This window comes from Pinus tabuliformis, chromosome J (assembly GCF_031772625.1).
Source record: "Pinus tabuliformis cultivar Carrire ecotype Pingquan chromosome J, CPIR1, whole genome shotgun sequence".
NCBI lineage: Eukaryota > Viridiplantae > Streptophyta > Pinopsida > Pinales > Pinaceae > Pinus > Pinus tabuliformis.
Window position 1 is genome coordinate 866,906,691 of NC_142295.1, and position 27,608 is coordinate 866,934,298.

General features: G+C 37.5%; 1 protein-coding gene across 2 annotated transcripts in view; it reads left to right on the forward strand.

Annotated features, from left to right (window-relative positions):
• PLPB (PAS/LOV protein B) overlaps positions 1–12,332 on the forward strand; it is a 36,132-nt gene extending 23,800 nt beyond the window's left edge. Inside the window, exons 4-7 of one of the 2 annotated variants that reach the window (XR_016247932.1) lie at positions 713–792; positions 998–1,066; positions 1,218–1,281; positions 11,929–12,036. Coding sequence is in view for 1 of the 2 variants with exons in the window: in XM_089378639.1 (XP_089234765.1) it covers positions 713–792; positions 1,011–1,066; positions 1,218–1,281; positions 11,929–12,087 (359 nt within the window). In the remaining variant the exon portion in view is untranslated. Of the gene's footprint in view, positions 1–712; positions 793–997; positions 1,067–1,217; positions 1,282–11,928 lie in introns of both variants that reach the window. The other variant, XM_089378639.1, reaches the window with a different exon arrangement.
• The last annotated feature ends 15,276 nt before the right edge of the window (positions 12,333–27,608 follow it).

Consider the following 27,608-nt stretch of genomic DNA (forward strand, 5'->3'; position numbering starts at 1 on the left):
TCTGAGCATGGATCTGTTGCACTGACAAGTTTCTGAGTTCTCTTTTTGCTGCACAGTTAGTAATTTAATTCACTGCTTCTGAGTATATACAATGTTTTGAACATTCTGCTGCCACTTGAGGATGGTTTAGAGAGATTGCTGAATCTGCATACCTATGTCGGTCTGCTGTATGGGTCTGTTCTTGAGTGTGTTACCATCCATACGTTCGTCTCTATCTGCCACAAATGATCTGATGCTAGATTTTCCGCTTGTTGATATGTTGGGTTAAGAGTCTACATCCGTTGCATGGGTGGGTGATCTTGAAAATTTCTGTTTGGACATTTGTTTCTTTGTTTTCCAAATGTGACAGGATTTTCTTCTCCCATATCCCCATCGATTTTTAATTTTTCTGCTGTCTTTCCCATGACAAAAGTTCTTTAGCCCTATTAAATATTAATGCTATCTCTAAGCTTTGTAACTAAAGGAACTTATTTTATTTTTATTTTTTTAAATTTGGCATTATTACTATAAAGCTTGTCTTTCGTATTCAGACCATTGCTGAAATTTGTTGGTTCTGCATACATCTTTGGTGTGTTAAGGATATACACAGACTATTGGGTGAGGGCAAAAGGCAATATGTCAAAGAGGTTTTCATTATGAAGAACATGCCAGGAATTAAGAATGGGGGATAGACTATAAACTAATGGTATAAAAACTGTGAAACATTTTGCAGGCTATTCTAGAGATGAAGTTTTAGGGCGGAACTGCAGATTTTTGCAGGGTCGAGACACAGACAAAGCAGCTGTAGCACAAGTGAGTTATTTGCATTATAGCATTTTTCATTTCATTGTATTCTCATATGGGTCCCTGCTGTTTCCAGCATTGAGTTTTTGCAGTCATAGGTTGCACGTTGCTTTGTTTTAACTATGTTCTCATCATATTCAACAATGTTGTATCCATCTTTTATGTGCTTCCTAGAGCATGTGCCAGGTTTCTTTTCATTTCATTTTTTTAACAGATATTAGTTGCAGATACGGCAAAGTATTGTAGCAGAACAATGTTTTACAGTGCGGATCCTAAATTATAGGTATGCTAATGTTGAGAATGAGCAAACCTCTTCTAGGAGCAGAAAATTAGTATTTTAATATTGTGGCACAAGTTATCAGTTTGTTTAGTTTCTTAAAGAACTAGTCTATAGCTCACACCTTTTTGAACTAATAGATGTTCTTATCATGCAGGAAGGACAACAGTTCTTTCTGGAATCTTCTTCACACAGCACCAGTTCGAAATGCATCTGGAAAGGTATTATTGTCATACTTGCCTGGCTTTCAATTCTTGCTTTATGTTTGATAAATCCTATCTGCAGAGGCCATTTACATTGTTAGTTTGGTGCATTATGTCCCTTCTTTCTTTGCAGAAAACTAGGAATGCTTTCAACTTTATGATTTATCTGAAAAATTCCAACAAATTTATTTTATCCTCAATTTGGTGCTTATTACAAATGGACAATAAATGAATATTCGTATCACTAGAACTAGACTTTCAATTCCTTTGAAAAGTTTGAATATTTTTGACAAGATGTCACTTGGTTGACACATTTATTGGGTTATACTACTCCTTGGATGATCTGTAAACTGCCATGGATATTCCACTGGGCACATTGTTACAACAGTTCTGAAAATGCTATTGCAATTACCGTGAAGTCATATTGTACTTTTCAGTGATTAGTTAATATCTATGTTGCACTGAAACGGATACGATAAATTTTCAAAAAATCTGGGTACGATACGGCAAGGAAACAGCATATATATATATATATATATAGATATATATGACAATAAAATTTTCATATTACCATTCTTCTTTTAGAATCTATTTTCTATATTTAAAAATACATAATTAAACTTAGATAGTTACTGTGCAGTGTGCATTGAATGCCATGTTGACTAAAGACAGCAAGATGCAATGAGCCTGTGGTTTGGGTGTCAGAACAATAAAACTTTAAAAGCAAAACAGATTTAACCAAAGGAACCTTATTGCTTAAAGCTTGAAAGGGTTTGACAAATATATCAAGACCCCGAGAATGATTAAGATCTTACCATTTTTTGTTTTGAATTCATGTTATGTTACATTTACAATCATGCTTTTTTTCAGTTATCAGTAGCTTTTCAAAATGTTTGGTGTTTCGACTATCTGACAGAATTTGGTAGCTGGTTTAGTGTTGTCTAGATCTCACAGTCACAGGATAAATCCTTGGCCTTTGACAGGATTACATTGGACATCGTTCTACTCCAATGATTTAACAAGTTGAGGTGGGCCTAAATGGCAACCATTAAGCTCGTGAACTAAACATTAATAAATTTTTGTTTCTGGAGCAATCTTCCTATACAGGACTTTAAAACATTCATAATCAAATCTAGTGGTTTGAACTCTTTTTGTGACTAAATTTTGATGCATACAAACTACATTTAAATTAAATGGAAACTGAGTAGTAGAAATTATTCTCTTGAGTTTCCATTTATTCTTAAGAGGGGGGGAGCTTGTTGAGATTACAACTACTTAAACCTATTTGGGGGTTTAGTTTGCGGGCTACTCTCAACTTGAAGGTAGCTTCTCAATCATGATTTGTAAGGTTTAAACCTCTTTTCATGCTTCACCATCAATGTTTCCATATACATTTCATGTATATCTCCTTAAAAATGCATAGCTTTGAAGTTTGATGTGACTACAAAATCCATTGTTTTTATTTAACACGATCTTTTTTGAATCTCAACATATCCAACCTGTACTAGATGATAGATTCATTGGTTGTGGTAGATAGGCTGTATGCAGGGCTCTTGAGACGGCCTCCTCCAAGCAACGACAGCCTCCAGGCTCCTCCAACTCCAAGCAACTGTCGCGAAATGAATTATGACGGCCTTCTCCAACACGCAAATGGCATGAATAGGTTAAGAGGGCAACAAACGAATTTTTCCCCAAGCAAAAACCCCACTAAAACAAATTTTTGTTCTCGACAAAGACTTTTATGTGTGAATCCATTTCCAAAAATATGGATACGTATCACAATTTTTTAGGGCTAGATTGTTCTCTACTGTAGATAATTTCACTTTAAAACTTCTACAACATATTCATATTACATTCATCCCATAACATCATATCGTCATGGGCAATTATTTAGAGAGAAGATTAAACAATGCAACAGAATAGTAAGGAACAACAGAAGAAAAACATACACAATAGAGACACTGAGATTTAGGTCAGAGACCAGGGCAAAACCCCACAAGAGGGAAAACTCAACCAAATTCTTCTTTTATTAGATATTCATCAATTTTTCAACTGAGATACAAAGTACAAAAAAAAGAAATTCGATAATCACATTAGGGTTCCAACAACCAACCCAAGTTAGTTCACAACTTTGTTTACGAACTGAATAATCCGACTTCCGATGATCAACCAAGTCCAAGAGAGCTGCTACCATATCACTGTCATCTACAATATCACATTTGCCATAGCCATATTGTCATGTTATTGATATATCAAGATCATTATCCATGTCAATGTCATATATATCCACATCAGAGTCCAAGTCAAGGTCATATATATCCAAGTCACAATTCAAGTAAAAGTCATATGTATCCAAGTCAATGTTATACAACAAGGTCATTGTCATGCTTACTGTCATATTACTGCCACTTCCATATCAATATCAAAGTAATACATTAAAACCATACCTCAAGGTCATTGTCAAATTTATTAACATATCATTGCTACACAGTGACACTGGTACACTTGGTAGCCAAAACATATGCGTGCCAAGGATAATTGAAATAGACGAGCCACAGATCTCAGAATCATTGTAAGATATGCGAGCCTTCTTCCAAGTCATTGTCATACTGTGTTGTCATTCACACCATCTTTAGATCACAGTCAAACATCTCTAACATATTTGTCAATAGTTCAGGACTCTTCGATTTAATCATTGTCTTATGTCCAGGACACAGATCATCCAATGAGATGTCACAACAGGGATGCGTTGCCATGATGTCAACAAAGATGCGATGTCAACAAGGATGCAATGTCATGCTACCAATGCGATGTCACAAACAAGGATGCGATGTCATGTCATGCAATGTCAATAGGGATTCGATGCCATGCTACCAATGCGATGCGATGTCAACAGGGATGCGATGTGTGGAGAATAGACAATCATGCTTTTTTTCAGTTATCAGTAGCTTATCAAAATGTTTGGTGTTTCGACTATCTGACAGAATTTGGTAGCTGGTTTAGTGTTGTCTAGATCTCACAGTCACAGGATAAATCCTTGGTCTTTGACAGGATTACATTGGACATCGTTCTACTCCAATCTTTTAACAAGTTGAGGTGGGCCTAAATGGCAACCATTAAGCTCGTGAACTAAACATTAATAAATTTTTGTTTCTGGAGCAATCTTCCTATACAGGACTTTAAAACATGCATAATCAAATCTATTGGATTCAACTCTTTTTGTGACTAAATTTTGATGCATACAAACTACATTTAAATTAAATGGAAACTGAGTAGTAGAAATTATTCTCTTGAGTTTCCATTTATTCTTAAGAGGGGAGCTTGTTGAGATTACAACTACTTAAACCTATTTGGGGGTTTAGTTTGCGGGCTACTCTCAACTTGAAGGTAGCTTCTCAATCATGATTTGTAAGGTTTAAACCTCTTTTCGTGCTTCACCATCAATATTTCCATATACATTTCATGTATATCTCCTTAAAAATGCATAGCTTTGAAGTTTGATGTGATTACAAGATCCATTGTTTTTATTTAACACGATCTTTTTTGAATCTCAACATATCCAACCTGTACTAGATGATAGATTCATTGGTTGTGGTAGATAGGCTGTATGCAGGGCTCTTAAGACGGCCTCCTCCAAGCAACGACAGCCTCCGGGCTCCTCCAACTCCAAGCAACTGTCGCGAAATGAATTATGACGGCCTTCTCCAACACGCAAATGACATGAATAGGTTAAGAGGGCAACAAACGAATTTTTCCCCAAGCAAAAACCCCACTAAAACAAATTTTTGTTCTCGACAAAGACTTTTATGTGTGAATCCATTTCCAAAAATTTGGATACGTATCACAATTTTTTAGGGCTAGATTGTTCTCTACTGTAGATAATTTCACTTTAAAACTTCTACAACATATCCATATTACATTCATCCCATAACATCATATCGTCATGAGCAATTATGTAGAGAGAAGAATAAACAATGCAACAGAATAGTAAGGAACAACAGAAGAAAAACATACACAATAGAGACACTGAGATTTAGGTCAGAGACCAGGGCAAAACCCCACAAGAGGGGAAACTCAACCAAATTCTTCTTTTATTAGATATTCATCAATTTTTCAACTGAGATACAAAGTACAGAAAAAAGAAATTCAATAATCACATTAGGGTTCCAACAGCCAACCCAAGTTAGTTCACAACTTTGTTTACGAACTGAATAATCTGACTTCCGATGATCAACCAAGTCCAAGAGAGCTGCTACCATATCACTGTCATCTACAATATCACATCTGCCATAGCCATATTGTCATGTCATTGATATATCAAGATCATTATCCATGTCAATGTCATATATATCCACATCAGAGTCCAAGTCAAGGTCATATATATCCAAGTCACAATTCAAGTAAAAGTCATATGTATCCAAGTCAATGTTATACAACAAGGTCATTGTCATGCTTACTGTCATATTACTGCCACTTCCATATCAATATCAAAGTAATACATTAAAACCATACCTCAAGGTCATTGTCAAATTTATTAACATATCATTGCTACATAGTGACACTGGTACACTTGGCAGCCAAAACATATGCGTGCCAAGGATAATCGAAATAGACGAGCCACAGATCTCAGAATCATTGTAAGATATGCGAGCCTTCTTCCAAGTCATTGTCATACTGTGTTGTCATTCACACCATCTTTAGATCACAGTCAAACATCTCTAACATATTTGTCAATAGTTCAGGACTCTTCGATTTAATCATTGTCTTATGTCCAAGACACAGATCATCCAATGAGATGTCACAACAGGGATGCGTTGCCATGCCATCAACAAAGATGCGATGTCAACAAGGATGCAATGTCAACAAGGATGCAATGTCATGCTACCAATGTGATGTCACAAACAAGGATGCGATGTCATGTCATGCGATGTCAATAGGGATTCGATGCCATGCTACCAATGCGATGCGATGTCAGCAGGGATGCGATGTGTGGAGAATAGGCAATGAGTCGAGCCATGAGTCACCAGAATAAATATGAGCTACGAGCAAAGCGAGTCATACAAAACAAGCCATAGTGTATCGAACCATGATGCCACAGAGATATATGGTTGAGTGAGCCTCCAATACGATACAAAGAATGCAAGCCCATAATATTATATGCGTACCAAAAAATATGTGTTACAGATCACACGACATAATAAACGAACCTCTAAATAAAGTATGCTAACCATGCAATCATTCGGTGATACGTCTAATGAGACCTCTTGTTAATTTATATAATTCGATGAGGTGACTTTGGTGCTAAATGAGATCCTTGCATTTTGAGTGAGGCTGACATTTTAATTTGGAGGGCAAACCAATTTTTTTTTTTCAAATATATTTTCAATTGCTTGCCTAATTTACTGGAGCTACATTGAATAATCCAATTAATATTTCCTTTGACCAATTTGAATTTTTCTTTGGGGCTCAATGGGCTTTCATTTGGGCCTTAGGGTTTTTCATGGGAAATTTGCCTTGAATCTGCCTAGATTTCAACAACTGTGCCCAAGAGGGGAGCTCTCGATTAAAAATCCTATGTCTCCTCCAAATATACCCCTCCAAGTGTGAACCATTGCCAAGTGAAGTAGGGTGCTCAAGCAATTAACCTTAATTTGGATAAAATGGATTTAATTAACCTTTGAATGGTTAAACCAGCCTCAACATGTGTGCATGACTGTTAATGCTCTTACACAATCATGGTCCAAGCTCCTAGTAGTCACCAACTAATTAAATCAACATGAACATGTGTGCCAATAGGGAGCTTGTGCTCCAAGTTCCAACTAGTGTTGTACCATGTAATTAAGTTGTTCTCCCTAGCAATAATCCTACCATGATAACTACACACGATAAAATTCAACCTAGGTTTGAACCTAGGGTGCAATACCAAAAGACTATAACATGATAATACCTTGTCAAATCTTTGGAGAAAGGCTTGATCACAAAAGATCTACGTAGTAACCCCCTCATCTAATTCAAACTTAGGAAACTTACACCAACAAAGGTACTAACAACATCAAACACATTTCCACCTAGTTGATATTTAGAAAATGTTACAATGTTAAGTCATATCACCTAGGGAAATTCAACCAAGGCAAAGTGCACAACCACAACATGTGTCATCCAGCCACTTTAACATCATCAGAGAATGGGACAATGGAAAATGTTAGCGTATCTAGTTATCAAGTATGCCCCTACCACGCATCCAACACAAAAGGACCATGTAGAACCCCCCTCCTAGTGACATCAACAATATGACATCACCGTGTAAAGTCACTAGGAAGCTCCAACAGTACCATAAACATCTTTCTCCTAACACCATCATCCAACTCCTTGGGGGGCTGTAACTGTCATCCATGAAGAGGATATAGCACATCCAAGATAAACATATATACCAAAATGATACCATAATGAGATAGCATGCTCCATGACCATCAAATGTGCAACCAAGGGGTGATCAAAATGGCAAGCATGTTATCCAACCAAGGAGAAGTGAGACTCTCCCAACCAAAGTCCCTCTATCAAAGGATCCAACACCATGAAGAGAATGAGCTTCATGAAAATGAACACCCCCAAGTCGGTTCAATGCTCCAAGTTTACCTGCTGAAAATCTCCATCAACATGATGAAAATCACAATGTCGAATCTCACACAATATGAGCTATAACACACCCTTCCCTAAAATAATGCCGAGGGTTGATTCCTATGTTGCCAGGAAACGTGGGTGCGGGGATGGGGACGGGGACGGGGATGGGGACGGGGACGGCATTTTTGGAAACAGGGTGCGTGGGTTCGCCGGGTAATATAATAATATTAAATTTTATAAATTATAAATTTATATTAATAATATATATGAAATTTGAATTTGTATATTTTTTCAACTTTAATGATAATCATTTAAACATGCACATCATTGAACATTCAACATTGACATTGAAATTTCAAAATTTATCACCAAAAAACTGTTCTTTTGAATCTTTTCCGTGTAACCATGACACTGTGACAACTATGTGAGAGAGCTCAAGGCTACTACTAAAACTGAAAATTCAAAATACATACTAGGATAAATGCTAGACTCAGCGATTTTGGTGAAACTTGGGACAGATTTTGTCACACACAGGCTTTAAAATAATTATGCAGCTTAGGTTCATTTGCAAGGATGCCTATCAATGAATCAGGCTGTGGTCGTACAGACCCTTCCTCCTACACAGCCAAGGAGTGTTAGCATTTCTGCCTTCTGCTCTAATTTCAAGACAACTTCTCTCCTTATTGAAATTGCTCATTCTGGCTGGAGCTTGAGCTTGTAACTTTGCTTTGAATGTTTAGTCTCTCCCATATAAAAACACAATTTTTTCATAGGAGATTCTTCTCAACCTGATAGTGGTCTAGAATTTTCTTGATGTCTAATCATCCACCTGCCCCATGCATGGTGTGCTCTGTGGTAAAGCAATCCCAAAAACAGTGGCAGCCTTACCCTTCCACAAAACACGCTTATCAGCCTTTGTTTCCCAATAAAATGCACAGCAGCCATCTGATGGCTTGAGGGATAGTTTGTCTTTGAGTGCGAAGCTCTGCCTGAATATTAATTATCTAAACATAAAACATCTTCGCAGTTTTTAGAGATTACTTGGTGTACAAGTCTGTAGAGACCATATATGATTTAGGCATATTTTCCTGGTTTTAATCTTAACATGATGTTATCAGAATGCTGTGAGAAATTGGCAGATTTTGATACTTAATTTAGCCATTGTCCAAAATAGCCCTTCGCCATTTAACAGCATCCGCTGATTACAGCTTATGGCTGGTCTCAATCCTACTTTCTATTTGACCGAAAATGTCTGAACCTGTATGTGTGCATTTACAGTTTATAATTTGATGGTTATTTGGCTCGGGAATGAATGTTTCATTCCAAATTGATTTACAAGAATCCTTAAAAAACAAGACTTGTAAAAAACTTTAAAAACCGGGTGCGGGTACCCGTGCAACACAGGTTTTGATGGTAAGGACTGTGGAAGAATGTTCCATTCCAAATTGATTTACAAGAATTGATTTAGGGTTTTTTAGGTTTTGCTATAAGTTTTACCTTTGTTATAAGTTATTTTTTAAATTTCAATAAAAAAAATTATTTGAAAATTAAATTTTTAATATAGTTTTTTTTATGAAGAACCCAAAGAACCCAAAGAACCCAACCCGAAGAACCCGAAGAACCCAAGCACCCGAAGAACCCAAGAACCCGTTAAAGGAAAAGAACCCAATTTTTTTTTTGAAGAACCCGGTTCTTCTGGGTTCGTTTGGGAAGAACCCGTACCTGAATCCGGTACTTGGGTGCGGGAACCGGGGACGGGTTCGAGAACCCCACCCCCGGGTGCGGGCACCCATGCAACCCAGGTTGATTCTGTATTCCAGCAATCTAGTAAGTCAGCTGTCCCAAAAGATGTGTTAACCAGTTGCCAGAGAACTGTAGTTTACTTTTGAGATAACTGTACTTTGTGTAAAGGATCAAGGCAGTTGGTGATAGTGAGGGAATGCCAGGGAGACTTTTTGCTATGGTATCCTTACTCTTGTCAATATTCTCTAAGTGGTGAGTCTCTAGTTGCTGGAGAGTCTTGTTACATAAAATGTAAAATCCTCTCTGACCATTACAAATACTGACAACACCTCAGTTGAGAAAGAATTGCTTATCTGATAGTAGCAGTTTATGGAGAATAGTTTATTTTAATAAACAACGAGGCTTTCCTAAGACTTGTTGATGTGGTTGGGTGACTAGATTGAATGCCATATAAATGTCCTCTTTTAGCCATTTAGCAGTTGGGATTCTCCCTGAGTTTTTGATTATCGTACACGATGGACCAATGGGTGTAATGATTCTTCCTAGGGTACATTCTTTTCTCTCAACCAAACAGAACTGACGTTATTTTGTTTGCTTTTGAGATTTGCTTGCCACTAAGCTCCTAATTTATGGATTCTTTTACTTTTTATTTTCCTATTGAGTTTCAGTTTCTAAGTGTTCTTATAGACTGCATTATCACAGGTAGAGCTGCTTGAAATATATTCTAAAGTGCAGGTGAGCCTCTGTAGTGTAGCGCAACATTTTTAAACTGCTCAAGCAAAGTGGGTCCAATTACATGCTCTGCGTGTTACTAATTAATAAAGTGTAGAATCATATGGTTCCTTTTTCCTTTCAGGTCGAACACTGTTTATAACATGGTATATTCACGATTGACATTTGGCTACTAGTAAATGTTAATTTTAACTTTTCTTTCTTTCTCTCATTCTCCGAATTGATATTTACTTGGTTCAAACTTAAATGCTAATAAGCCCAGCATCATTTTCTCTACTAGATTTCAATGAGCCAAAATTATTTTCTTCAGCCTCGTTGGAACCATTTTTCCACTGGGTTCTAGCATAATTTTCTTTATTATGCACAGTGCCCAAATTCATTTACCTCTACAACATTGCACTTTGATGCTGCTATAAAAACTTTCTCATTTACATTTTCTCATTCCCATTTTCCAGGTATTGGTATAGTTGTTCATCTTTCCAATTTGGCAAGTATTCTTTTAATTTTGTGTGATTCTTTGAATTCAAGAAGCTTATCAAGTAGTCTTTGTAACTAAAACATGGAGTACACGCTAACAATTTGGGAATGGTTTGTCTAAAGCATGGTCATATACATCGTGAAGTTCATTATTTTGATTTTGCAATTTTTTCTGCACCTAAAGGCTAAGAGCTGCCACCGACATTGCTTTTGTGACATCTTGTATTTTCTAGTCCTAGTGATCTATCCTCTGGTCACTTGTGAATATCAATAAAACTTATTTCTTGCTTTCTGCTTTACACTTAAATGTAGTTCAGCTGCCTCGTGTATGTTAGTGGACACATATAAAAAAGTTTTGCAAACAATTCTGTGAACAAATACCATGTACATCAAACAAAAACGTCAAGCTTTATGTTGAGTAAAGTTAATTATTCCACACTATTTTCTTGTGGCATTCATGCAGATTTATCTTCCTTCATAAATTGTTAGTCTTTTAGCGTTATTTTCTTGATTGTGGACAATACACAGATTCAGTTGCCTGTGGGAACCATTCTTTTTCAAGCACTTTCATATTGTTAAGTGCTCTGGAACACTTCCTATTTTCTTGGACCATTTTCACTATTCATGCATTGGTATTTGTCTCCATCTGGACCTTTGTTTTGTATTTATCAATCATTCTTTTATTAAATTCTTTGACATCGACAAACTTACCCAGAAGTCCTCGTGTCTATGTCACTGGAGTATATTATATATTATTAGATATGTCTAGATGACAAAGTTATTTACTTTGTAAAATATAAGTGCAGTTTGCTTGCATTGCATATGTTGATGTGCCTTCTTAGATATGTCTAAATGACAAAGTTATTTACTATGTAAAATATAAGTGCAGTTTGCTTGCATTGCATATGTTGTTGGGCACATCTGTGAAAATCTTATGAGCAAAAATCTGTAATCAAAATAGATCAAACCGACTCTTTATTTTTGACATACCATTTTCATGTGGATTAATTTCAATATCTTTAAGTTTTCTACGGATCACTGCTTGTTAAACGGACATGGTTTTTCATTTTCTCTTTCCAATTTGTTGTACAGGTGGCCTTCTATGTTGGTGTTCACTTGGACGTGACGGGAATTGATGAAGAGGAGCCTCAAGACAAAGGTTTGAGTCCACATATGAAACAGCTCGGAGCTGTAGGTGCAGTTCGGGTTGCTGTCCGCGGTTTGCATGGGTTGACTCGAGATAAGAAATGAGGTGTATCATATTCTTTTAAGAACTTTGTTATGAAGAGCAGAAATGCTGTGTGAATATTGTATTTCAAGTTTGAGATGGAAAACATTCTAGATTGATCTAAATATAAATTAAAAGCATCGAATTCAATTACCGTGTCCTTAAGATACTGTGCTTTGGCAGATTTCAATTTGGATATCAAGCCTCATTGACCTGTAAGCTTTTCTGCTAACGATGGAAACTTAATTGTTCCTGAAACCCAAACTAATTGCTCAATGTGCACATATTGTATGTTGTCAGTGACTTGGTCCTTAAGATAACTGCCATATACAGAGTAATTTATTTAAAGCAAAAGAGAATTCATATTGGTTGCTTTAGGAAAGATTTTTTAGTTTTTGCTGGTTGTGGGGTTCTAAAGATGACAAGAACGTGTAACATATTCTGTTTTTATAACTTTGCAATTTTCATAATTTTGTACCATAAATTTGCAATGGAAATATATTGCATGATTTTAAAAAGGACTTTTTGAAATGAAGAAAGTTGTACACCAAGAGAGGAAACGCTTGCGTGATAACGATCAGTCCAAACACTACACTATATATGCATTTTTTAAAAGTTTATAAGGTGGGCTTTATTTCATTTCGAAACTTGAACTCCCTCCTTTTTAATGAAAACCTGAATCTTATAGTACCATTTGCTAACAGGGTGGATAGCCTCTTGGACGAACCATTAACATTTGGGTTTAAATGCCCCTTGAGATTGAGTTCCTTGAGCTGTTCTTTCACATCTTTCCTCTTTCATAGCTAGAGTGCTTTGGAGAGAAATGAAGCATGTTGGTTTCCCTGGTCATTTTCGTAATGAGGAATGTTGGTTTCCCTGGTCATTTTCGCAATGAGGAATGTTGGTTTCCCTGGTCATTTTCGCAATGAGGAATGTTGGTTTTGGTTTTCAGAGTTTATATAAAATAATAACCTCAGAGAAATAATGACAAATAATAATAACACATGAAATTTTATGTGGTAAAATCCTGATAGTTTATTAGGTAAACCTCCACAGGGCAAGGTAAGATATTTTATTAATAAGGGGGAATTTACAAAATGGCTTATATTCTCTTCAACTCTTGGGGTTCAGTGATAAAATGAAGTAGGCATCGTTACAAAACTATCATTGATTTTGTAAACCAACATCATTAGTTTGATCACTGAATATTTACTTCGATAAACTTTGGTTTTTACATTTTCCTTTAATTAATTTGTTGTCATATTTTAACAATCTCCATTTTGACAATGATTTACCTAATACCTTGTGCAAGCCCATTCATCACCTCTTTTGTAAGCCAAGAGAAACTGAACACCACTGCAGCGTCTCTTAGAACACTACTTTTGCAAACATGTTGCATAATTTTCTTGAGTCTGGACCTTTTTGAGATCTACTCCACCTCCATCAAGGGCGAGTCTTACAAAATGATACTTCATATCAATATGCTTAGTCTTGCTATGATACGCTGGATTTGTAGGCAAATGAATAACACAATGACTATCACAAAATACATTTATGCTGTTCAACATCACCTAGAAGACCCTTCAACCAAATTGCCTCTTTGCAAACATGTGAAATAGTAATATATTTCTTTGTAGTGGATAAAACGATGGTTTCCAGAGACACTGACATCCAACTAATGGATCTTCCTACAAGAGTAGAGACATAATTCAAAGTAGACATCATCTTGTCCAAATCACCTAGAAAATCTGAATCAACATAATTGCAGATAGTCACTTCTACCATTAAAGGCCCAGTGCAATTATCACTTGTGCCTCTAAGATACTAAAACACCCATTTCACTATATTCCAATGTTCTCTTCTTGGATTTTCCATATACTTGTGTAGGATACCCACTACATGTGAAATATCTCGTCTGGTACATACCATTGCATACATTAGAATTCTAATTGCATTGGCATAAGGTACATGGGACATACTTCCTTACTACTAGACATAAACCTTGAAAAAAACTTAAAATGGGAAGCAAAATGGATATTTACATGTTTCATATTATTCATCCAGAATTTTACAAGTATTTTCTTCACATACTTCTGTTGTGAAAACTTGAGCTTACCATTTCATCTGTCTCTATGCATTTCATTGCCCAAAATTTGTTTCGTTGCTCTTGGATCCTTCATATCAAAGGTCCCAACGATTTGAGCCGTCAAACTGTTAAAAAATTAGAAAGGCAGAAAGATTTTATTATACTTGATAATTACTTGTGATGTTCTCGACTTCTTATTAAGTTTTGTATTTTCTTACTTTTAGTTCATCAAGCAAAAGAACATAAAAAAATGGACACCAGATATAGGTATTATGTTAGGGCAAAATCCTCCTCGAGGGGAAAACTTAGTCAAAATTCTCTTCCTTTCAATAGTATTCTTTAAGACTCTTCACCCTAGACAAAGACCAAACCTTCCCTCCACACCAAGTCAACCTCTCAGATCTTCAACCTCTCTTCCAACAACTTCGACTATGTAGCAACTTCTGACATCAAGCAGCTTCCGACATCAGGGAAACTTGGAAGACTTTGATCTCCCAAACTAGGGCACGAAACAAAGAGAGACACTGAAATTTTGTTTTCTTCTTCTCCTTAGACTCAACCCAACTCACACTTCCTTTGGCTTCCTTAAATTCATGTCGCACTTTTTCGGTTTCCTTTGAGATATTGAACTTGCTTGAGATGAGATGCTCCAAATGAATTCTACTTGCTTCTATTTGTAGGCTTCAAGGGAGGTCGAATTGATGTCCTTAGGCCGACTTGATGTGGAAGATATATAAATTATTTTTGACTCAAGACTAAACCTGTTTACATGATTCAAAAGCCCAAGAAGGGTCTCTTTAAAAGTACAATGACTCTGTTGACTCGGAATAAATCCTAGAAGTTCTCAATGGGGACTTTGACCTAAAACATGGTGACCCAAGCATGAAACCCATGCTTTAATAAGTCACAATAATAATACTAAAATTCTTTTCTTTATTCTTTTGACAAGTACATTACAAGATGACACAAATACATTTAATGAAGACCGAACCTAGTTACATTTTCCAACACTCCCTCTTAACTAGGGAGGTATTCATCATATACAAGTACAAGGAAGATCTCAACTATATGAACCATGAAGAACTTTAGGCAATGCAATGCCATGGACTAGATTCTTGACCAGGGGAATCTATCCATTGGTCTCTCAACAATTTAAGCATTGCAATGCCACATAATAGATTTTTGACCAGGGAAATCTATCAGGGTGAGACTAAGATGGACTCAAGCTTTTAGGCTCTCTAGGTACCATCAGGGTACTTGCTAACCACCAACCCAAAGATTTAGATGTGTATCCAAAAACAGAGCTCTATAATCAACACCACTTTTTTCCAACTTCGGCACCTAGACATCAACACAGTGCCGACCATATGTCCTAGGCAATGCTTGTTAAGTTATGGTATGTTCTATGCTTATAACAGTTTACTTCTTTTTTTTATTATATTCCACAGATTAGCAATCACATGTACATAAAGTAAAGTACAGATAGAACATTAAACGATCGACAGAAAACAAGCCAAGACAAGAGACACAAGATGTGGCGGCTAGCCAGGGACAAACCCAATAATGTGTGGGGAAACCCTTTGATCAAATCTTCTTTTATCTTCAATAATTCAGCAGAGAGAAATAGTACAATAAATCTGATTCATATCAGCAGTAGCAAACCCTAGATCAGTAGCATCAGCGTTAGCGGCTTCATCATCAAACTAGGGCAGACGATATCTCACAAATCGACTGTCGGATCGGCTTGATTCCACCACCAAAAGTTGCGGCTTCCAGAGGAGGTTCAGATGAACCTACAGTGCAGTTCAGATGAGGTGATCTTCTAGTCCACGTAGGTCAATCTTTACTTTTGCAGTTGCAGCATCAGTTTCAGCAGCTTCCGGCTTCAAACTAGGGCAGTCGATATCTTGCAAACCGTCCATCGGATTGACTTGATTCCACCACCAAAAGTTGCGGCTTTCAGAGGAGGTTTAGATGAATCTGCAACATAGTTCAGATGAGGAGATCTTTTAGTCCACGCAGGTCAATCTTTACTTTTGCAGTTGCAGCTTCAGTTTCAACAGATTCCGGCTTCAAATGTGTGAGGGAGAGACCTTTTTCTACGCAGTAGAGAAGAGATTCTTTTCTGCAAAGTAGAGAGAGAGAGATGTGATGAGATGAGTGAGTCCAAATGAGGAAAAGTCCTACTGTATTTATACACAACGTTGGTGTTTGAATAGATGCGACTGTTGGGATTCTGAGCCTACATGAGTTCTAGGTCGGCTTGATAATAATTCCATAATCAAAATAAATTCATATCTCCATGAATACTTATCGGAATTGGATGATCTTTATATCAATCCTACACTTCTCGACGAGAGGAATCTAATAAAAATATTATCAGCGATGAATAAGATGACCCACATGAAGTTTTGCCCTAGTTGCCAATTTTAACACTCCCTCTCAACTAAGGAGAACTTCATTTACAATCTATCTATCGGTCGTTACTATTCATCCATCAAATGCACTGCCCTGTACAACCTGACCCTTGCCCTGCTCTGCTCTATTCTGCATGTTCTGCTTTGTCTTGTTCTGCCCTGTACTGGTCTGTATTGTTCTGCTCTGCTTTTGTCCGAATTATGAAGAAGAAGAAATGATTGAGGATGTATCATATTGACTCAAAGTCAGTCTCAGAGTGTGTACCACTGATCTTATACCAGTCTCAACCAACCCGAAGTCAACGTCATAGTGAGTACAACTTCACTGGTCCCAGACCAGTATCATCCTCTACTGACTCAAGGTCAGTCTCAGAGTGCGTACCACTGGTCCTAGACCAGTCTCAACTGACCCGAAGTCAGCTTTATAGTAATTACCTCTCCTACCACTGGTCCCAGACTAGTGTCGCAGTCTTAGAGAGTGTACCACTGGTCCCAGACCAGTCTCAACCGACCCAAAGTCAGTGTCACAGTATGTACCACTCTCACTGGTCCTATACCAGTATTGCACTGACATGAAGTCAGTCTTAGAGTCTGTACCACTGGTCCCAGACCAGTCTCAACCGACTCGAAGTCAGTGTCATAGTATGGTACAACTCCTACCACTAGTCCTAGACCAGTATCATTGATCCCAGATTAATGGAGGTCATCCTAGCGTAGGGAGTACGGTAGATTCAACGATGCGCCCATCGATACTACTATGGTCCCTAACTTCATTTCCCTGCTCATTGATCAGATGAGAGGTACTTCCCATGAGTCCCAGACTGCATGGGTAGGATGCCTCGACAGGGGAACTAATCAATCCTGTCCTCACAGGAGAACACATCAATCCTGCGACAATCGCCATGGAGAACACATCAATCTAGGGCTCATAGGAGAACACATCAATCCTGCTACAATCGCCATGGAGAACACATCAACCCAGGCCTCACAGGAGAACACATTAATCCTGCTACAATCGCCATGGAGAACACATCAATCTAGGCCTCACAGGAGAGCGAATCATCCTGCTACACAGGAGAGCGAATCATCCTGTTCCACAAGAGAGCGAATCATCTTGTCCCACAAGAGAGCGAATCATCTTGTTCTAGTGCGCACCACCAGGGGAGGGTGAGTCACCCTGTGGTCGTATGTTGCTCCAGTGAGAACCGTAAGCCCTTAGAGCTCCCAGAGCTCAATGTATGCAACATGCAGGACCCTTGTACAAGGGTTTCTTGACGACTCCAAGTCGTTTGGGAAAATCACAGATTAAATCTTTCCTCGGGGCTTTGACAAGGTGTATCAACCTGTACATCATCTTAATGCGATGGAGCCTCCTTGCTCATCGACTTACCATATTCCAGATGATGTCTATTTGTTGGAGCAATCGACGAATATGGGATTCTTAAATAATCGAATCCCACCTCTGGTTGTTATAGAGAATCACAATGGTATGTGTTCAAACAGCTCACTGAAGAGCTTCCCTAACCAGGGAGCTTCATACGAGATCATACTCGTAGATATGTATCCGGTCTCGGCAGTGCTTATGGCAATCGACTTCTGCTTCCTGCTCATCCATTATATTGAAGCAGAATCAAAAGAGAAACAACACTAAAAAGTGCTCTAGTGATCCTCCACACTCCCTGCCTAATCAACATTCGAATAATCATGCAGTTTCATATTTCCTGCAGTGTATCTCAATTCATGAGAGATTGTGTCCTGAAGACATCTCAGAAGATTCTTGGCACCAATCTAGTGAGGCTCAACCAAATATGAGCTCACAATGTTAACTGCAAAACATATGTTCGGACGGAGGTTCACCAAGAACATCAACGCGAATGAGTTTTTGAAACTCAGAGGCATTTCCCAAATTTGGTCCGACATCACTACCATATAACTTCTGAAAGTTAAGATCCTTGAGGTAGTCACAGGCTTGCAGTCCACCATACCAAATCTTTTCAGAATCTTCACCACATATTTTCCTTGAGATAGGAAAATTTCCCTTGGCTTCTGCCACACTTCAATTCCTTGGTTCTTCATTTCAAATTTAAAAGCGAACTCCCTCATACATTTGTGAATGAGAGGTATGCACCTATTAGAAAGAGGTCATCCACATACAACACCGGTATGAGAGGCTTGTAATCTTCAACCTTAAAGTAAAGGTTAGGATTGGCTTCACTCCTAGTGAATCCCAGCTTCATCAAGTAGCTATCGATCCTCTCATACCATGCTCGGGGTGCTTGCTTCAGCCCATAGAGAGCCTTCTTCAACCTGCATACATGAGATTTTCAATCGTAAATCTCAAATCCTTCAGGTTGCTCCACATAGACCTCTTCTTTGATTGAACTGTGTAAGAACGTGGTCTTGACATCCATCTGATGTAGGTTCCATCCTTGTGAAGCCACAAGGGCTATGATCAAGCGGATAGTCGTATATCTGGCAACAGGTGCAAATATCACATCATAGTCTATACCTTCCTTCTGGGAGAAACCACGAGCAACAAAACGAGCCTTATACTATTCCGTACTTCCATTTGCTGCAGCTTTATCTTGTAAAGCCATTTTGAAGTAACAATTGTCTTGTCCTGGGGTCTAGGAACTACTTCCCAGACATCATTCTCCATAATGGTCATAGCATCCTTCCATACTTGATGCTTGACGGCATCTGAGAATGATGAAGGCTCATTTTGTATGATTGTGCTCATACTGGTCAGGTATCCCTGATACCTGTTAGGTTTCTTACTTTCACGAAAGGTTCCTCGGGGTGCAACATGTCCTTCAGCGTCATCAAGTAGCCCCCTAAGCCATGAAGGCCTCTTCCTAGAAGAGGAAGGTTCATGTGGAGGAGGATCAATTGGATCCATGGGTTCTTCCACATCAGGGATTGATTCATCATCCTTTTCTTTCGGTTCCCTGGTGTCGGCTTCTTGAGAGATCCTCAAAGTTGGAAGATTGTTCACCTTGCTGAGAGCCATATCTTCGTCAAAGGTGACATCATGACTAATTACGACTTCCTTTTGACCGACTACATAGATTCTATAGCCTTTAGTATTTTCACCATAGCCCACGAAAATTCCCTTCTTTCCAGATGCACCCAATTTATTTCTTTTCTCTTTCGGCACATGAAAATATACATGGCTTCCAAAAAAATGAGAAACATTGGGTTTCTTACCGGTGACATTTCCTCAGGAGTCTTGGAACCCAATGCTTGATGAGGGCATCGATTTTGTACATATATGGCGATGTTTGTAGTTTCAGGCCATAGAAACTTCGAAAGTCTTTGAACAACGTCCATAATCGTACGGTTCTTCCTTTCCGCCACACCATTCTGCTCTGGAGTATGTGGTGTAGTAGTCTCCCTCTGAATGCCAGCCTTAGATATACCTGAGTGAACCAACTGTAATATATCAGAGGTCTTGCTTTGACTTGAGGGGAATGGTCCCTTTTTAGCTTTCCTTCGGCACATCCCGGACATACACCTTCTTTCTCTACTCGGAATTCGGGCATCCCTGTTACCATCTGTCTTACATAGGGTAGAGCTTTATAATGAAGGGGGGAAAACCTCCGATGCCAAAGTTAAGACTGAAGAGATCTGTCATAAAACATGACGCCTAGCGGACTTCCATCGACCTGATATAATGAATCAACACGAAACCTAAGAGTAAAGGCATCTTTAACATTATTTTTCGATACACGTACTTGCCATTGCTAAAGGTTACCTTGTAGCCTTTGTCTTCCATTTCCGAGATGGACACCGGGTTCTTTCGGAGGTCAGGGGCATTTAATACTTCTTGGAATTTCTAGCCTTCTTGAATGGTTGTCCTCTTCCTTGATTCCCAGCGCTCCTCTTACCTTTGCTATTGAATTTTCCATTCCTTTGATTGCCATCAGAGAGATTTTGATCATTTATCAGGGCACTCCCTTGCATGGTGATCTGCGTTATCGCAGATGTAACATTGTCCTTTTCTTCCAGCCTTAGATCCAACCTTTCTTTTTGATTTAGTCCCAGAATTATTTCTTTTCTTAGCATAAGAGGAAAAAGGCAGCAGGAGGACCTTTAGGCATGGGCATTTCTTGCCTTCTACCCTTGTTTCTTCTTGAATGCATCGAGCCAATAATTCCTCGAAACCAGGAATTATATTATCGTTTAGAAGAGTAGTCCTGAACACGTACCATTTGGATGGTAATCTTCCAAGAGTCGTGAGTTCTATTTCCCTATCAATAATAGTCTCCCCAATGGATAGGAGATCGTTCTTGATTTCGGTGATTCTTAAGAAGTATGCTTGCATACTCTCATCTTTACCCTTCTTGATTACCCTCAGCTTATTTCTAAGAAACAAAACTTGATTTGCATCTAACTTTAAATAAACTCACCAGTCTATCGTAGATTTCCTTGGAGGTGTCTAGTTCAGAGATGTAGGCCACCAAGCGCTTGTCGATAGAGTCCCGGTTGATCTTCTTTGCTTTAATTTCTCTGTTCTTCCATTTTTTCCAGGCAGCAACGGATGCATTTGATGGAGGCTCAACAATATTGCCTCTTACATGGTCTAACACTCCTTGATCCTCAACGGTTAGATCGATAGACATCTTCCATCCGTGATAGTCATCTTTCTCACGGAGCTTGTCTTCGGCAAGAAAGAGTGTTGAGGACCCCATTGTTCTTTTAGGATAGCCTTGCCAATCTTCTCTTCTGTGATTGCTTTTGCTCTTGCTCGGGCTTTGTCTTCACCTCAGCTCTGATTCCATGTTAAGTTATGGTATGTTCTATGCTTATAACAATTTACTTCTTTTTCTTATTATATTCCACAGATTAGCAATCACATTTACATAAAGTAAAGTACAGATAGAACATTAAACGATCGACAGAAAACAAGCCAAGACAAGAGACACAAGATGTGGCGGCTAGCCAGGGACAAACCCCACAATGTGTGAGGAAACCCTCTAATCAAATTTATTTTATCTTCAATAATTTAGCAGAGAGAAATAATACAATAAATCTGATTCATATCAGCGGTAGCAAACCCTAGATCAACAACATCATCATTAGCGGCTTCATCATCAAACTAGGGCAGACGATATTTCACAAACCGATCGTCGGATTGGCTTGATTCCACCACCAAAAGTTGCGGCTGCCAGAGGAGGTTCAGATGAACCTACAACGTAGTTCAAATAAGGAGATATTCTAGTCCACGCAGGTCAATCTTTACTTTTGCAGTTGCAGCTTCAGTTTCCGCAGCGTCCGGCTTCAAACTAGGGCAGTCGATATCTTGCAAATTGTCCATCGGATTGACTTGATCCCACCACCAAAAGTTGTGGCTTTCAAAGGAGGTTCAGATGAACCTACAACGCATTTCAGATGAGGAGATCTTCTAGTCCACGCAGGTCAATCTTTACTTTTGCAGTTGCAGCTTCAGTTTCAACAGCTTCCGGCTTCAAACGTGTGAGGGAGAGACCTTTTTCTGCGCAGTAGAGAAGAGACTCTTTTCTGCACAGTAGAGAGAGAGAGATGTGATGAGATGAGTGAGTCCAAATGAGGAAAAGTCCTCCTGTATTTATACACAACGTTGGTGTTTGAATAGATGCGACTGTTGGGCTTCTGAGCCTACATGAGTTCTAGGTCGGCTTGATAATAATTTCATAATCAAAATAAATTCATATCTCCATGAATACTTATCGGAATCGGATGATCTTTATATCAATCCTACATCTCTCGACGAGAGGAATCTAATAAAAATATTATCAGCCATGAATAAGATGACCCACATGAAGTTTTTCCTTAGTTGCTAATTTTAACAATGCTTCACTCACAAAGCCTCGACACTCCTAGATCCAGAAGATCAAGGATAACCAATCTCTTCCAATCAAACTGATTGGTAACCAGCATGCTATCAACACCTTCGAGAGATTCACCTGTACAAATACAACCCTAATTAATAATATACTTTCAATACAAACCTCGGGGGTCTTTCAGACAACTTGATGTTGCTTCTCAATTTTTCATAGTAGGACTATCAAGTGAATCTCTAATAGAAGATTCCTCAATCATACACTTTCCTTTCCTACTTCCCATGCAACAACATATCCTCCAAAATTCATTCTTCAATCAAAACCAAGTTATGCCCTCCCTCTCAACCATGGAGCATCTCTTTATCCAGACTCCCTTTTAATCTAAGGGAGATCTCTTCTTCTTTTCGTCATCAGAGAATCTTTCGTGGCTTCCAACCATTTCATCAGAGTTATCATCATCCTCATCATGCTTACCACATCAACGAACATCTTCACCATATTGAAGATTGTGTACCTACACAACTTAGATAGCAAGTACAACCAAATCTATAGAAGCATGGATTTAGCCATATCAGAATTACGGAAACATTTCATATATCAAATACCTAAGAGACACATACTCTTCAACATCTTGCTAGGGACTTTGTCATAAACCCTAGACTACTTCATAACAACTTTTATTCCATCTAGGGTTTCAATGTTTCTTTCAAAGGTGTGACATACCCTACTACAACATATAAAAAACCCTAGAAACAATTCAAATGAATAAGACACCTAACAACTTTCAGAATTCTTATATTAGACTTTCCACTAGGGATTCATACAAATCCTAGATTTCATACAAAAGAATCAATATAAACCAATCACAACATAGTGATTAACATGACCAACTTCCATTAGGGTTAGTTGCAAACCTTAGATTTTCAATCAAACATTAATCCAACAAAAACTCAGGCTTCAAAAATCTCAAATTATCATATTGTCATCATACATAAGAGATTTTTACTTCTACTAAGGTTCAACCCCAAAACCCCAAAATTTCACAAATACTATCATCTTAGAAAAACAAACTTTGACTAGGGCTTAGTTCCAAACCCTAGGATTCATGACCACCGACAAATAGGTTAACTCATACATCCATGACTTCATCATCATGCATAAACATTTCATATCATGTGTTAGTCAAACCTAGCTTCACAAAGATCAATAAGAGTTAGACATACAACAAACTTGATTAGACTAGGGTTTGATCAGACAAACACACACATACCAAGGAAATTATTTCTAAGACATTATAAGGGTCTTGCTTACACATTCCACCAAACCCTAATGAGTTAGAGTTTCAATGTAGAAACATAGAAAACCCAACATTACCAATATTTCAAAGGTTCGGGACTTTATTATTCAACCATAACAAGTTAGGTTTTCTCGATCATACCAAAACCCCAAACATGACATCATCAATAAAACTTCAAATAACATTTTTCAATATCCCTAAGTAGTTTAGGGTTTCATACATTCACATTAGCATATCCTTAGGTTAGGGTTTTCCAGAGAACATGTCAAGGGTTTTATAAAATCAGTTAAGAATAGGAGTGGGGTAGATTTATTAAGTGATGAATCTCCCAAGATAAGAATCAATATGATTCAATGTGGTTAGTCACAACAATGTTAGTAATAAATTGTCAAATGAATAACCATTTACTATAAAGAAATCAATGTTTTAAAGCATACCTTTGTTCTTTGACAAACCTTGTCTTGAGAGGTCCTCTTTCATACTCCTTGAGAATATAACATACGTTTTCCTAATCAAGACAATAGAGGGAGAATTATGATTAGTATTTAATATAATCAACATTGAATGAGTACATGAGACCAAAAATTGAAAGGAAATGAGATACTTATCTTTGGGAGTTGTTGGGGGTTCCCTCCAAAGCTTGAGGGATACCTATAAACTTATAAAAAAAAGAAAAAGTCTTTTCCAAAAAAATGTTAAAACCTGTAAATTCTAAAGCATCAAAAATATAAAATAAGATATCGAGGACTAGAAGTGAAGAACTTAATAGTGTAAGTCCCTTATATTAGATTCTTCAAGTTTGACTTTCTTTGGATCTTCTTCTTCAACAATGTTAACATGATCTCTTTCTCTCTTCTTGTTTCTTGGATTGTCGGGATAGTTACTCATGTAGTGACCCTTCCTATGACATTGATAACATTCTACTTTGTATATGTCTACTTTCTTCCTTGGTCCTTTTAATTTCTTTCCTTTGTATTGAGCAGTGTAGGCATTTGGAACTTCTTCAGGATTAGCAACTAATGAGATCCTTAATTCTCCTTGATTGCAGGTAGTCCATAGTTCTTCAAAAGTGGAAGCTTCCTTCCAACTGTTAAGTCTTGCAGCAAATGCACCCCAAGTAGGTGGCAATCCTAATATAGCAGTGATTACGAGTTCTTTATTTGGAACGATTTCATCAATGGCCAAAAGATTGTCTCTGATTCTTGCTATATTCACAAAGGAGGAGGCCATTGTATCTTCTTTAGTCATCTTTGTGGTCGTTGGTTCATTCTTCAAGCTTGCCACTTGACCAATGTTCTTAATAGCGAATAATTTTGACAAGGCTTCATACATTTCCTGAGTTGATGTTGGCTATAAATGGGACAATGTTGTCCTTTATTCCTTCTACCATTAGAGTCATAGCCACCAATTCCAATTCTTTGAACTTTACTTTATCAACATCACTAGAGTCATCTATAGGCTTCTTTACTTCTCTTTTGACCAAGTCAAGTACTTTGTTCTTTTCAAAGATGAGGTCAATCCTCTTCTTCCAAGATCTATAATTTGAGGCTCCTTCAAGTTTGTTTTCTCCCTTGATTGTGTTAGACATATTTCTTGAATATACTAGACTCCTTCCCTGAGATAATCCTTTTGAATGGTTCCTTGATCAAGTGCTTGAGACTACCTTTTTCTTCTTTCTTCACCAAAGCTTTGAAACATGTTAAAAATAAAAAAGGCAGGAAGATTTTCTTATACTTAATAATTACTTGTGATGTTTTTGACTTCTTATTAAGTTTTGTATCTTCTTTCTTTTAGTTCATCAAGCAATTACCAAAGCAAAAGCACATAAAACAATGAACCCCAGGTATAAGCACTATGCCAGGGAAAAACCCCCCTCGAGGGGAAAACCCAGTCAAAATTCTCTTTCTTTCAATTGTATTCTTTGAGACTCTTCACCCTAGACAAAGACCAAACCTTCCCTCCACACCAAGTCAACCTCCTAGATCTTCGACCTCTCTTCCAACAATTTCGACTATGTAGCAGCTTCCGACATCAGGGAACTTCCGGCATCAGGAAAACTTGAAAGACTTCGATCTCCTAAACTAGGGCACGAAACAAAGAGAGAGAGAGACACCAAAATTTCATTTTTCTTCTTCTCCTTATACTCCACCCAACTCACACTTCCTTTGGCTTCCTTAGACCCACTTCACACTTTTCCGACTTCCTTTGAGATAATCGAACTTGCTTGAGATGAGATGCTCCAAACGAATTCAACTTGCTTCTATTTATAGGCTTCAAGGGAGGCCGAATTGATTTCCTTAGGCCAACTTGATCTCTTATAGGCCGACTTGATGTGGAGGATACATGAATTATATTTGACTCAGTACTAAACCTTTTTACATGATTCAAAAACCCAAGAAGGGTCTCTTTAAAAGTACAATGATTCTATTGACTTAGAATAATTCCTAGAAGTCCTCAATGGGGACTTTTGAACTAAAACATGGCGACCCAAGCATGAAACCCATGCTTTAATAAGTCACAGTAATAATAATAAAAATTCTTTTCTTTATTCTTTTGACAAGTACATGACAAGATGACTCAAATACATTTAATGAAGACCGAACCTAGTTACATTTTCCAACAAAAACTATTGATTTCATCCATGCTTTTTCTTGCAACAAGCATAATGTCAATATATACACTAAGATAACGAATATACCATTCAAATTTTTGAAGTACACATAGTGATCATACTCATTTCTAGTATAATTTTCGTTGATTATGAAGAAACCAAACTTCTTTTACCATTGCCTAGGTGGTTGTTTCAGGCCATACAATGATATCTTGAGCTTGCAAACTAATCTTATTTTGTGATGTTGGACAAAATCTTTTGGTTGTTCCATGTATATCTCCTTGTCCAAATCTCCATGTAGGAATGTTGTTTAAACATCTAATTGTTCTAACTCCAAATCAAGCAAAACAACTAGTGCCAATAAGAGTAACCTTCCATATGGTAAAAATATTTCATAGAAATATAACTTCCATATGAGAGTCACCTTTTGCAACCAGTTTGGATTTATACCTTTCAACATTACCGTCAACGAATTTCTTCAATTTGTAGACCCATTCACATCCAACAACCTTTCTTTCTTTAGGAATGTTTGCTAGGTCCCAAGTTTTGTTTTTTTCCAAGGCATCCATTTCCTCTTTCATAACCACCTTCCATTTGGAATTATTGATATCATCTATTGCTTCATGATAACAATAATGTTCTTCATCATCAGTGACCAACACAATAGATGAAGTAAAATTAGCACACCTTTTAGGAGGATTTCTCTCCCATGTAGATCTTCTTGTTGTTGGTTGTGAAATTTTCACATTTTCCTAACTATCTTCAGTATTTACTTCTTCTTTATCATCATAAGCTTCTTCTTGCTTTATTGTGTTGGTAGATTGTTGGGTCTTCAACTAAATTTATTGATTTATTGTTTCTTCTTCTTGTTTCAGATCAACTTTTACACTATTTGATTTAGTTAGAGAAGATTAATAAAATATCCCATATTTGCTAATGATGGTTTTGTGGTTAGTAGGATCCTACAATCTATATCCCTTATCTACATCATCATAACCAACAAAGATATGTTTTTTGGATTTGGGGTCTAATTTAAAATGTTGATTCTTAGATGAGTGCATAATATTCATAACATTTTTTTTTTAAATTTGAATAATCATAAGAATGACCTATCCATATTTCTTAGGGATTTTAGAATTCATTGCGATGTATGGTGATCTGTTTGCAAGATAACAAACAATTTTTACTGCTTCCACCTACGACTCTTGTTGCAAATTGACATTGGTGAGCGTGCTTCTTGCTCTTTCTAGAAGATAATTGTTCATGTGTTTTGCTATGCCATTTCAATGGGGAGTATATACAATGACTTTG